This window comes from Nerophis ophidion, linkage group LG05, assembly GCF_033978795.1.
Source record: "Nerophis ophidion isolate RoL-2023_Sa linkage group LG05, RoL_Noph_v1.0, whole genome shotgun sequence".
In the NCBI taxonomy this organism is placed as follows: domain Eukaryota; kingdom Metazoa; phylum Chordata; class Actinopteri; order Syngnathiformes; family Syngnathidae; genus Nerophis; species Nerophis ophidion.
This window is the reverse complement of record NC_084615.1, coordinates 18496721-18510330: the sequence shown is the minus strand read 5'-3', so window position 1 is coordinate 18510330 and position 13610 is coordinate 18496721. Positions and strand designations below refer to the sequence as shown.

At 43.2% G+C, this 13610-nt stretch overlaps 1 protein-coding gene across 13 annotated transcripts in view; it reads left to right on the top strand.

Annotated features, from left to right (window-relative positions):
• Positions 1-13610, top strand: part of dlg3 (discs, large homolog 3 (Drosophila)) — a 216508-nt gene that overhangs the window by 176375 nt on the left and 26523 nt on the right. For 7 of the 13 annotated variants that reach the window (XM_061900273.1, XM_061900275.1, XM_061900274.1 and 4 more), the window contains 3 exons: positions 3115-3214; positions 12643-12684; positions 12926-12976. In XM_061900273.1, coding sequence (XP_061756257.1) covers positions 3115-3214; positions 12643-12684; positions 12926-12976 — 193 coding nt within the window. Of the gene's footprint in view, positions 1-3114; positions 3215-3685; positions 3732-12642; positions 12685-12925; positions 12977-13610 lie in introns of all 13 variants that reach the window. The other 6 variants (XM_061900276.1, XM_061900282.1, XM_061900283.1 and 3 more) reach the window with 1 other exon arrangement.

Sequence of the window (13610 nt, the reverse complement as noted above, 5' to 3'; positions counted from 1 at the left end):
TATTTTAGTTTCTTCAAAATAGCCACCCTTTGCTCTGATTACTGCTTTGCACTAGGGCTGGGTGATATGGTCTTTAATTAATATCTCTATTTGTAGGCCATGTCACGATACACCATATATATCTCCATATTTGGCCTTAGCCTTGAATGAACACTTGATGCATATAATCACAGCAGTATGATGATTCTATGTGTCTACATTCAAACATTCTTCTTCATACTGCATTAATATATGCTACTTTTAAACTTTCAGGCAGAGAGGGAAATCACAACTAAAAGTGTATTTATTAAACAGTTATTAAGCAGTGGCACAAACATTCATGTCATTACCAAAACAGGAAGTGCGAGATTGTCAGAGACATTTTAAAACAAGCTATGAGTGCACTTTTGTGCATGATGTCACTAAGATGACATGTCAAAACAACACTAAATGAAAGTGCACTTTTTGTACAGAACGCAACTGCAATAGTTTCAAACAAATAAAGTGCACTTTTGTGCATGATGTCAGAAGATATGTCAATAAGTGTCAAATAAAAATGAGCGCCGTTATAGTAAATCAAATAGTGTACATTCTCTGCTATGTATTAGGTTCCGGGGGATGTTATCTCCTTTTGTTGTTGACTATTTTTTCATACGACGGTGTTGTTGCTTCGGCATTTTGTTGGTGTGGCACCGAACGGAGATGTTGACATGCAGAGTTTCAAGCACTCTTCATTCTCTTCCGGGTGACTTTTCAAATGACGCTACAAATTAGCAGTAGGTGCTAGTTTTTGTAACAACGCTTTTGCCGCATACTGTAAGACATCTTCCCGCTTGAAGCCAAACCACCGCCAGACAATGGATCCCGTGCTGTTTTCTCAGGGATCAATTATTCCTTCATTTGTCACCTTGAGAAGGTGCGAGTCCCTCTTCTTTAGGGGGCGGCATGGCGTAATGCAGGGGTCGGGCTCCGGAGCCGCATGCGGCTCTTTGGCCACGCTGATGTGGCTCAGCTGCATAATCGCCGACCCCGGTTCCGGATTTTGGTGCCTCTCCCGGACATCACTCAGGGAGTCGGGGCTATCATTCTCCAATTCTCACTCGGACTACAATATTGAGGGCGTGCCGTGGTCTACAACATGTCATCGCGCCCGCCTTCACGCCATGCTATCTGTGTGCCGGCCAGACGCATGCATTCCGCTGCTTCTACTGTCACGCTTACGAGATTGCAAGACATAGTTGTTCAACAGCCGCACAGGTTACACTGAAGGTTGTGATATAAACAACTTTAACACTCTTACTAATATGCTCCACATTGTGAACACACACCAAATAAGAATGACAAACACATTTCGGGAGAACATCAGCACTGTAACACGTTATAAATGCAACACAACCAATACTAAGAATCCTTTGCATCCATGACTCTTCCTGACAATATTATACACCCCCTCGCCCCCAACCCCGCCCACCTCAACTGACCACTGAGAGGGGGGTGGCAGGGTTTGGTGCTAAGGGGGTGTATAATATAGTCAGGAATAGTCATGGATGCAAAGATTTCTGGGTATTTGTTGTGTTGCGATTATACTGTGTTACAGTGCGGATGTTCTCCCGAAATGTGTTCGTCATTCTTGTTTGGTGTGTGTTCACAGTGTGGAGCATATTAGCAAGACTGTTAAAGTTGTTTGTATCACAACCTTCAGTGTAACCTGTGTGGCTGTTGAATAACTATGCCTTGCAGTCGTGTACGTACATCTGCGGAAGCCGCGTACAACATGCTACAGGGCTTGTATGCTGTTTGTATTTGTCGTAGAATGCGTCAAAGGCAGTGGATTCATAGCACGCCCATATTATTGTCATCTGGGTGACCCTCAGCAGACATTCGCGAAAGTGGTTATTTTGAGAATTTGGGAACCTCCCGGATAATTTGGGGAGTTAACAAGTGTTGTGCTGTCAAGCGGAATTCATGTAAAAGTTGCGGGCCGGGTGTCTAAGACCCCTTGTTTACACAAACTCTTTATGCTGTGTTGTTTCATTTTAAATTTCAATAGAGTTTTGTGGCTCCCATTGTCTGCTTTATTTTGTGAAACGGGTCAAAATGGCTCTTTGATTTGTAAAGGTTGCCGACACCTGGCGTAGTGGGTAGAGCGGCCGTGCCAGAAACCTGAGGGTTGCAGGTTCACTCCCCGCCCATTGACATCCAAATCGCTGCCGTTGTCCATGGGCAGTACACTTCCCCCTTGCCCCCGTGCCGCTCACACTGGTGAATGAATGATGAATGAATGATAGGTGGTGGTCGGAGGGGCCGTAGGTGCAAACTGGCAGCTACGTTTCCGTCAGTTTACCCCAGGGCAGCTGTGGCTAGATGTAGCTTACCACCACCGGGTGTGAATGAATGATGGGTTCCCACTTCTCTGTGAGCGCTTTGAGTATTTAATAATATAAAAGCGCGATATAAATCTAATCCATTATTATTATTCTCTCTCTCATATTACCACTCGCACAACTGTGACGTATGTAAGAAGGTCCTCTTGTCTTATGTCTCTGAGAAGGAGAGACAAGAAAGAGTGGGAAGAGCCTGTAGTGTAATGCCCGCAGATAAAAGCAACTGTGCAAACGTATACTCCAATATCACCATATAGTAATTTTCTATATTGCACAAAGACAAACCCGCGATATATCGAGTATGTCGATATATCGCGGGTTTGCCAAGTGTGCAAAGCAGTAATCAGAGCAAAGGGTGGCTATTTTGAAGAACCTAGAATATAAAACATGATTTCAGTTAATCCACCTTTTTTTTGTTGCGTATAATTCTACATGTGTTCATTCGTAGTTTTGATGTGACAATCTGCTATGTCAGTCATGAAAATAAAGAAATTGAGTGAGAAAGTGTCTCCTGCACTGTATTTCTTCTACTTAGCTGGAAAAATGTGCCAGCGTGCTGACATGAACACATCCATTTCCACCCATTACCTGCTCTCTCATTCACATCCTTTTATTTGATGTCCTTTTTTTTTTTACAATCCATATTGTTTTGCATGGCTTTTGAGTACTGTCATTGAAATCCATTCTGTTTTTGTTTTCACCCTCTCATCCCCCCATCCCTCCCTCCACCCACGCCCCCCCCACCAAGCAGCCAGTCAAAGTAAAGCGCAAAAAAAGCTTCAACCTGTCGCGAAAGTTCCCGTTTTACAAGAGCAAGGAGAATATTGTGCAGGAGTTGGTGGAGTCTGAACGTGAGTACCAGCTGTGTGATTTCAAGCCGGGGGGGGTGCAGGGGTGGGCTTGTCGCTTTCCTCCTTTCCCCTTCCCTTTCCCTTTTCATACTTTAAGTTCTGTCTTTTCCACCTTCATCCTCCCTTCCTGGCACTCACCTCCAAAGGGATGCTTGCTCTCATCCCTCTTTCACGGTCCCACAGAGGAGTTCACATGCCAGCCAGTCATGTGACCTTCTCTCTGGGGTCCGCAGACACGAAAATTAGTGTGTGTGCGTGTTGTTATTGATCGCTCTAACACACTCTTCCATTGTGGCAGCAACATGAAGATCCTCATTAAGATTTTTGATGATTTGTCAAAGCAGCACACACACACACACACACAGCACTCCTCTTCCTCTCTGGCCCAACTATCACTAACCTCCTCTTCTTCCTCTCTGCTCTCTCTCTTCTCTCTGTTTGTTCTCTGCTCTCACCTGTCGGGACACCTAGGACTTCCCGGGGTTAAGCGATGACTTTTATGGATCAAAGAGTTTGAGTAAGTGTGTGGTTGTCCCGTGTTTCCCCCCCACCCACCCACCTCGCCTGAACCGCCGGAAAAAAGTGCCGTGTCACGGTACACCGCACCCGGGAATGCCGTGGCACAGAGGCGCATCTTAAAACGGACTGGACGCAGTTTATATAGTGGCTTTCTAATGGAGGCCAGATGAGCATATGGACAAAAGTATTGGGACACAAACCGCGATTGCCATCCATTTTCTACCGCTTGTCCCTTTTGGGGTTGCGGGGGCAGGGGCGCCGAAAAGGGGGGGTTAAGGAGATGGATTCTAGGGCCCCATGATGGAGGGGGGCCCAGAGAGGCCCCTAATGGTGATGAAATTATGTGTTGGGGGCCCCGTAAAGATTATTTTCATGAGGCCCAAAATCCCTAGCGGCGCCTACAGTTGTGATCAAAATTATTCAACCCCCACACAATTTTGGTGTTTTAGCAAGTTGGACATTTATTCCGTATTTTGTTTATAGTCCTATCAAATAAAGATGCATTAAATAGACAAATGCAACTTGAATTACATTATATTTTGTAACATACCAAACAGTGTCATTTCTCTTAATATCTCATTGACAAAATGATTCAAGCCCCTAGTTCCATGCATCTTTAGTACTTAGTAGAACACCCTTTTGGCAGTAATTACATCCTTCAAACGTGATACATAACCGGACACAAGCTTCTTGCAACCATCTACAGGTATTTTAGCCCATTCCTCTTGGGCAAAGGCCTCCAGTTCATTCATATTCTTGGGATTGCGTGCTGCAACTGCCTTCTTTAAGTCCCACCACAGCTTTTCTATAGGATTTAGGTCTGGCGACTGTGAAGGCCACTCCAGAGTCTTCCAGCCCTTCTTCTGCAACCACTCTGATGTTGATTTGGAGGTATGCTTGGGAATTTGAATAAGGTCTTTTCAATCAGGTGTTGAAAACACCTGTAGATGTGATGAGAACCATAACGAGCAACAATTAAACTGATTGAAAAAGACTGACGCTCAGCTTCTTGTAGATGGTCAATGGTGTATTTGCAACACGGTGAAGTCCAGGGAGTGGACAAAGAAGTCGAGAGAGGAGGTAATTTCTCTTCATAAGAAAGGATATGGATATAAGAAAATGGCAAAGAACTTACACATTCCGAGAGACACAGTTGGGAGCATAATTCGCAAGTTTAAAGCCAAAGGCAGAGTGGAAACACTACCTGGGTGTGGTAAAAAGAGGATCCTGTGTGCAACTGCTGTCCGGTATTTGAAGCGTACAGTGGTGAAAAACCCCCGGGTAACAGCTGAGGAACTACAACAGGACATTGCAGAGGGGGGAACGCAGGTTTCGTCCAGGACAATAAGGCGCGCACTACGAGAAGAAGGCCTCCATGCCAGAACTCCCAGGCGCAACCCACTTCTGACAAGAAAAATAGACTCCAGTATGCCAAAAATTATCTGGACAAACCCCAAAGGTTTTGGGAAACTGTTCTATGGAGTGATGAGACAAAACTGGAACTATTTGGGCCTATGAATCATTATGTCTGGAGGAGAAAAAATGAAGCTTACAAAGAGAAGAACACCTTGCCTACCGTTAAGCATGGTGGGGGGTCAATAATGCTCTGGAGCTGTTTCGCTGCCTCAGGTACCGGGAATCTCCAGCGCGTTCAAGGTATTATGAATTCTATTTCCTAGCAGGATATATTAGCTGCAAATGTCATGAAGTCAGTGACGAAGCTGAAGCTTGGGCGACCTTGGACCTTCCAACAGGACAAGGATCCCAAGCATACCTCCAAATCAACATCAGAGTGGTTGCAGAAGAAGGGCTGGAAGACTGGAGTGGCCTTCACAGTCGCCAGACCTAAATCCTATAGAAAAGCTGTGGTGGGACTTAAAGAAGGCAGTTGCAGCACGCAATCCCAAGAATATGAATGAACTGGAGGCCTTTGCCCAAGAGGAATGGGCTAAAATACCTTTAGATGGTTGCAAGAAGCTTGTGTCCGGTTATGTATCACCTTTGAAGGATGTAATTACTGCCAAAGGGTGTTCTACTAAGTACTAAAGATGCATGGAACTAGGGGCTTGAATCATTTTGTCAATGAGATATTAAGAAAAATGTCCTTTTTTGGTAATTTGTAAAATACAGTGTTACAATTTAAGTTGCATTTGTCTATTTGACAAATCTTTATTTGATATGACTATAAACAAAATACGGAATAAATGTCCAACTTGCTAAAACACCAAAATTGTGTGGGGGTTGAATAATTTTGATCACAACTGTATCTCAGCTGCATTCGGGCGGTAGGCGGGGTACACCCTGGACAAGTCGCCATCTCATCGCAGGGCCAACACAGACAGTGATTTGCAAATCCTTTTTCAATTTACATTCAGTTGCAACTAAAACAGGCTGCAAAATGCTGTGAAGCATAGGTAGATGATGGAAAACGAAACTAAAACGGACTGCAAAAAAATAACAGAGAATGCTGGAACACAGCAAAAACTTACGCGCAAGACGTGCGGCCAGACAAGCGTCCACAAGGAGCACGTCCGTACGTAACAATCAAAGTTCTGGCAAAGAAAGAAAGGATCTGCACGACTTAAATAGTTAAAGGCCTACTGAAACCCACTACTACAGACCACGCAGTCTGATAGTTTATACATCAATGATGAAATATTAACGTTGCAACACATGCCAAGACGGCCGGTTTAGTTTACTAAATTACAATTTTAAATTTCCCGCGGAGTTTCTTATTGAAAACGTCGCGGAATGATGTGTGCGCGTGACGTTATTGGTTGTAGCGGACATATTAGCCCAGCACCACTTACGGCTAAAAGTCGTCTCTTTTCATCGCATAATTACACAGTAATTCACACAGTGTTGCTGAATCTTTTGCAATTTGTTCAATTAATAATGGAGACTATAAAGAAGAATGCTGTTGGTGGATTGCAGCTGCCTTTAGCACCGAAACACAGCCGGTGTTTGTTTGTTGTGAAGATCAACAAAGGGCGGTCAAGCGAACATGTTTCTCTACGTCAACCAGCAAGTTTTTGGATGGAAAAATTGTGATATTAAATCGGCTCTTACCGGAGACTTAAGTGGATTATGCGACCTCCTGTAGCTGTCAAAAAGGCATCTGTGATCTTGGCTCCTCCATTGGCTTCTCTGAGACACTGGCGTTCACCGCAGCCCTCCGACTTTCAGGTATGACTTTATAATCTCACTAAAACACTAGTAACACAATAAGCAGATAAGGGATTATCCTAGTAAATGTGTCTAATAACATCTGAATCGCTCACAGTGCCGCCGCCTGGAGTCGTCGCCTTTTCTTAATTCTTTTTCTCTTTTTTTGTTTAGTGCTTCACTCTAACTTTCCTCATCCACAAATCTTTCATCCTCGCTCAAATTAATGGGGAACTTGTCGCTTTCTCAGTCTGAATTGCACTTGCTGCTGGGGGCTATGATTATAAACGATGTGAGGAGCCCTACAAACCGTGACGTCACGCGCACATCGTCTGCTACTTCCGGTACAGGCAAGGCTTTTTTATTAGCGACCAAAAGTTGCGAACTTTATCGTCGATGTTCTCTACTAAATCCTTTCAGCAAAAATATGGCAACATCGCGAAATGATCAAGTATGACATAGAATGGACCTGCTAGCCCCGTTTAAATAAGAAAATCTCATTTAGACAGTCTTGATCACAAACAGAAAACCACTTACCACCCAATGATGTCAACATAAGCACGCAAGCTAGTGATCACGGCACCGCGATGGTCGAAAGCTAAAGCAAAGTATTTGTTTTGATATTTCAAAATGGTGTTGACTGGAGATGTCCAATAATATGGGACTGCCGATAAACGCTTCAAAATGTACTATTGGAAATTATCGGTTTCTGTTTCAAAAAGTCATGGCGTTGAGGGGATCCGGTTTGGTGGCTGCAGGATTAGGTCTCTGCTTTTTGCAGATGATGTGGTCCTGATGGCTTCATCTGGCCAGGATCTTCAGCTCTCACTGGATCGGTTCGCAGCCGAGTGTGAAGCGACTGGGATGAGAATCAGCCCCTCCAAGTCCTAGTCCATGGTTCTCGCCCGAGAAAGGGTGGAGTGCCATCTCGGGCTTGGGGAGGAGACCCTGCCCCAAGTGGAGGAGTTCAAGCACCTTGGAGTCTTGTTCACGAGTGAGGGAAGAGTGAGACAGGTGTGGCATCTTCACTTATGTATCGATCCGTTGTGGTGAAGAAGGAGCTGAGCCGGAAGGCAAAGCTCTCAATTTACCGGTCGATCTACGTTCCCATCCTCACCCATGGTCATGAGCTTTGAGTTATGACCGAAAGGACAAGATCACGGGTACAAGCGGCCCAAATGAGTTTCCTCCACCGTTTGGCGGTTCTCTCCCTTAGGGTGAGAAGCTCTGCCATCCGGGAGGAGCTCAAAGTAAAGCCGCTGCTCCTCCACATGGAGAAAAGCCAGATGAGATGGTTCGGGCATCTGGTCAGGATGCCACCCTGGGGAGGTGTTTAGGGCACGTCCGACCGGTAGAAGGCCACGGGGAAGACCCAGGATACATTGGGAAGACTGTCTCCCGGCTGGCCTGGGAATGCCTCGGTATCCTCCGGGAGGAGCTGGACGAAGTGGCTGGGGAGAGGGAAGTCTGGACTTCCCTGCTTAGGCTGCTGCCCCCGCGATCGACCTTGGTTAAGCGGAAGAAGATGGACTGTTTCAAAAAGTAAAATGTATGACTTATGTGAGCTCTGAGCGAAGGATGTCGTGTTGGCTTGTGCAGCCCTTTGAGACACTTGTGATTTGGGGCTATATAAATAATCATTGATTGATTGATTTTAAAACGTTGCTGTACAGAATTTTACACAGACGTAGGTAGACGTACAGAGCGCTTACGTCTCCCAGTCATACTTGCCAACCCTCATTTTCCTGGGAGACTACCGAATTTCAGTGCCCCCCCCCTGAAAATTTCCCGGGGCGACCATTCTCCCAAATTTCTCCCGATTTTTACCCAGTCAACAATATTGGGGGCGTACCTTAAAGGCACTGCCTTTGCGTGTCGGTCCAATCACATAATATCTACGGCTTTTCCCACACACACAAGTGAATGCGAGGCATACTTGGTCAACAGCCATACAGTTTACACTGAGGGTGGCCTTATAAACAACTTTTACACTGTTACAAACATGCTTCTCACAGTGAATACTATTATTACACCATTTTTTAATGCATTTTATTTGTAGATTTTTTTAAAAAACTAAAATGTAAAAAATAATATAAATTGCAATAATTTCACTTCAAACATTAGTGTATATTACTCTAAATGGTAAAAAAAAAAAAGGCAGCTCAGTTGCCAGAATTTTACTGTAAAATTTACTTTTTTTTTTTTAAAGGCGGTATAACTCCGTTGGGAGAGCGGACGTGCCAACAGCTTGGGGGTTTCGGGTTTGATCCCCGCTTCCGCCATCCTAGTCACAGCTGTTGTGTTCTTGAGCAAGACACTTTACCCACCTCCTCCCAGTGCCACCCACACTGCTTTAAATGTAACTTAGATATTGGGTTGAGTCACTAGAGAAAAGCGCTATATAAATACAGTGCAGTTAAGGGGGTGTCGTCCAGGGGGAAGGAGACAGACATACAAGGTGGGGGCTGGGTGGGTGCAAGGAACATTGTAATTCTGCCTGCCGCCACCACGTCTCCATCTCATCGCTGCCTAAGGGGGAAATAGACTACAGACTGTGGTTAAGTAGGCCGGCTTCGTTGCGTGAAGAAGCCTCCAATTTTTGGTTGTGTTTTCCGCTCCATATGCTGAATGGCAATATACGATATGTATCTCAATATTTTTTCCGTAATGTAAAAACAAAACACAAAACAGTCCTAGTTACGCGAGATACTAAGTATGTCATTATTTTGTACTTAGTAAATATTGACTTACTAATACAAAATAACGACTAAGTCAAATGAATGACTTAATGTAAATAAGCGTTTGACAAAAAGAGTTAAAAGTGGGGCCACATGCTGACATATGCTGACCCTGAAAAGCTGGACAGGAAAAATAAATAAATAAATTAAAAAAAAAAAAAAAGGCGGCCGCCTTAACAGCAAAGCGCTGCGGGAAACCCTGAAATATAATTCAATCCATACATCACTTTACTGTAAATTAAAAAAAAAAATGCAATTTTACAGTAAAATTTTGGCACCTGAGCTGCCAGTTTGTTGGCATATCGCAATTCAATAACTGTAGATTTTTGGGTGTATTACTGTAAATGTTAAAACAGCACCACAGTTCATTACAGTAAGAAAAGTACAGTTTATTTTATTTACAGAAAAATGCTGTAAATTTCACATTTTGACCATGAAATCTATTGCTACTTTTACATTGCACAATTTGATGGATAACTTGCTTTGTAATCATTATTATTATATTTAGTATGTATTTATATTTAAAAATGTTTGGAATGTTTGATAATATATTTTTGAATAATTAGACAAAATTTAAGTCAACATCATTTGCGATTACATGAAGTACATATATTTTTTCTCCCGAAATGGAAAGAAAGAATACATTTAGTAAAAAAATTTACAGTACTTTATTGATATTATTTTCAGGCTTTCCAGGGGCAAATAAAATGAAAAGGCGGGCTTTGGGCTTTGAATTTGACAGCTGTGTTCAAGTGTGTTTATTAGCATTTTTGACATGATGGTATGTAAACAGCGGTCACAACACTGGAAGTATATTACACGAGGGGGCGTGGCTACAAGATGGAGTTGCCTAATGGGAAACACGTTATGAGTTTTTTGTTAAACAATTTGACATTACATTTTCAGTCAACATAATTTTATCTACTTCAAGAAAAAAAAAAAAAATACTTCTTTATTACATAGAACATGTAGGCGTCAAAAAGATGGGGTAAAGTTGGTTGGTAGATCTAAAGATAAAATATAGTGTAGAAATGCACAATATTTCAGGGAATGTAGTCTTGGTTTTTAAAAACGTTCCTTCTCTCCAAGAGCGCTCACATGCCTGAAGAACGGAAGGAAATATGGCGTCGGTCCCGTATTTGCAACTGGGAAGACTCTCTGCTTCAGATGCTGGAATGTGTCTGGATGAACTGAACTGAACCTCAACTCTCACTTTTTACGACACAACTTGAGGCATACGATCCAATTGTTTTCCAAAGTATATGATTAAACCCATAAACGTCCCATATTCTACTATTTTTCCTCTGATTTTATTGCACAATGGTGCATTCCAATCTAGAAGTGCATTCTAGTATTTGGCCACCCATCCGAATGATGAGAACCAGGTGTCCTAATCACTTGGCCCGGTGTATCAAATCAAGCACTTAGCCATGGAGACTGTTTCTACAAACATTTTTGGAAGAATAGGCCGCACTCAGTGATTACCAGCGTGGAACTGTCATAGGATGCCGCCTGTGCAACAAATCCCGTCGGGAAATTTCCTCGCTCTAAATTATCCAAAATCAACTTTTGGGAACAACAGCAACTCGGCCGCCAAGTGGTAGGCCACGTAAACTGACAGAGAGGGGTCAGCGGATGCAGGCGTGCATAGTGCAAAGAAAATAAGAGCTAAAAGGTGCTGTCCACGCATGCGGCCACTAAGGTCTTTAGAATTAATTAGAAATATTGGTATCGGGACAACACTACAATTGGATATGGTTTAATGGATACAATGAAAGGATTGAGCAAATACATTCAACTTGTCTTTCCATTCTACTGCTACCACTGCTCCCCTCACCTCCCGGGGGGTGATCAAGGGTGACAGGTCTAATGCAGAGAATAATTTTAACGCGCATTCGTCCAAAAGATGGCGCCGTGGCCCATTTTAGTCCTGTGCTTGGGTCTAATGAAAGCTATTGAACACATATATTATGGGCATAGTTGCCAACCCTTGCGGATTTTCCGGGAGATTCACGAAATTATGCACCTCTCCCGAAAAACTCCCGGGACAAATTTTCTCCCAAAATTCAGGCGGAGCTGGAGGCCACGCCCCCTCCAGCTCCATGCGGACCTGAGTGAGGACACCCTGTTTTCACATCCACTTTCCCGCAATATAAACAGCATGCCTGCCCAATGACGTTACAACTGTAGAATGATCGAGGGCGAGTTCTTGGTTTCTTATGTGGGTTTATTGTTAGACAGTTTCATTAACGTCCTCCCAGCGCTGTAACACACAACAGCAGCAGTCACGTTTTCGTCTACTGTAAATCAGTTCGTCTGCCCTCAACAGCAATGTTGTGACACTCTTAAACAGGACAATACTGCCATCTACTTTACATGCATGTGGTTAGAAAAATAGTGACAGAAAATAGAACAAGGATTGAAAATTCAACCCTTAACTCAACAATGTTGTGTGTGTATATGTGTAAATAAATGAACACTGAAATTCAAGTATTTATTTTCTTTTTATATATATATATATATATATATATATGAAATACTTGACTCTTAACCACACCACGCCCCACCCCCACCTCCCGAAATCAGAGGTCACAAGGTTGGCAAGTATGATTATGGGAATTAGCATGTAAAAAAATGGATGAACTATAGATGCACCGTTTTAGAAGCCGCAGGGCTCAAAGTGTAGGAAAAAAGAAGCGTTATAGTCCAGAATTTACAGTATTTTGTACACCTTGAAAATGTGTCCACAATACTTTTATGCATATTGTATTCCACACACACACAGGGGGGTGTGACACAGTCTGGGTGTTGCCATGGTCCAGTGTGGTCTTGTCCTGACCAGATGTGTTGCAATAGGAAACATCCAATTGAGGGATTGTGGGTCAGTCGGAAACGGCTCATTTCCTTATTGCCGGCACCTCCGAGCACGTCCCTGCATGGCTGCCACCGCTGCAACGTTCAGGACCTCTGCTTCCACTTCTGACCTGTTACTCTCTTGCTTTTCAGAATGTCTGACGTCCAACACCAGTGACAGTGAAAGCAGTTCAAGTGAGTCTTTGGATTTATTTTTTTTTGTTGGGAGGGAAAAGTCACAATTATACTTCTTCCAACTCCGAGAGCTTTGATTAAGGACAACGTTTGAAGTAAAAGCCCGGGCTCAAAGGTCATTTTGGCAGTTAAAAAAAAGCAACTACAAGTCCACCATCTGTCCTATGAGGGATAAAGACATTGAGGCTCGCCCACACGGTGTGATATCAGCCATCTGATGACTTGCTTTGTCTTATCACAGAGGGCCAGGAGGACACCATCCTCTCCTACGAGCCAGTCATTCGACAGGAAAGTAAGTGCACACATCTCTCTGTCTCTACACACTGCATGTTTGACATCAAATAAACCCATAAATACATGCTAGTTTTAGACAAACCCTTGTTTCCATGTGAGTTGGGAAATTGTGTTAGATGTAAATATAAGAACGTGTCTTGACGACAAGAATGAAGAATTAGGAAGACTTCCTGCCTCTGTCTTTCCTTTAAAGCAGTCCCAGTAACAATCCACATGTGATGTTATCACAGCAGTAAACTGCCTCTCAAGCTCCTCCCGGCAAAGCACGCCAGCCCGCAGTCGCTCCAGTCACGTGGTCTCTCAGTGATGGGAGATAAAATACTCTTTTCTTAACGGGAGAACGACTTTGAACATTGGCTTTCCATGTTGTACCTTTTCTTTCTGCATTTCTGCTCGCTATTTTCCCTCTTGTGACCACACAGTGACTAGATGACTTTACATATAAAAAATATATGTAGCATATTTTTCGGACTATAAGGCGCGCTTAAATTTCTTAAATTTTCTAAAAAATACTTCACATAATAAAAATATGTACCAATATTTTTCGAACTATAAGGCGCACTTAAATTCCTTTCATTTTCTCAAAAATACTTAACATAATAAAAATATATTTACCATATTTTTCGGACTAT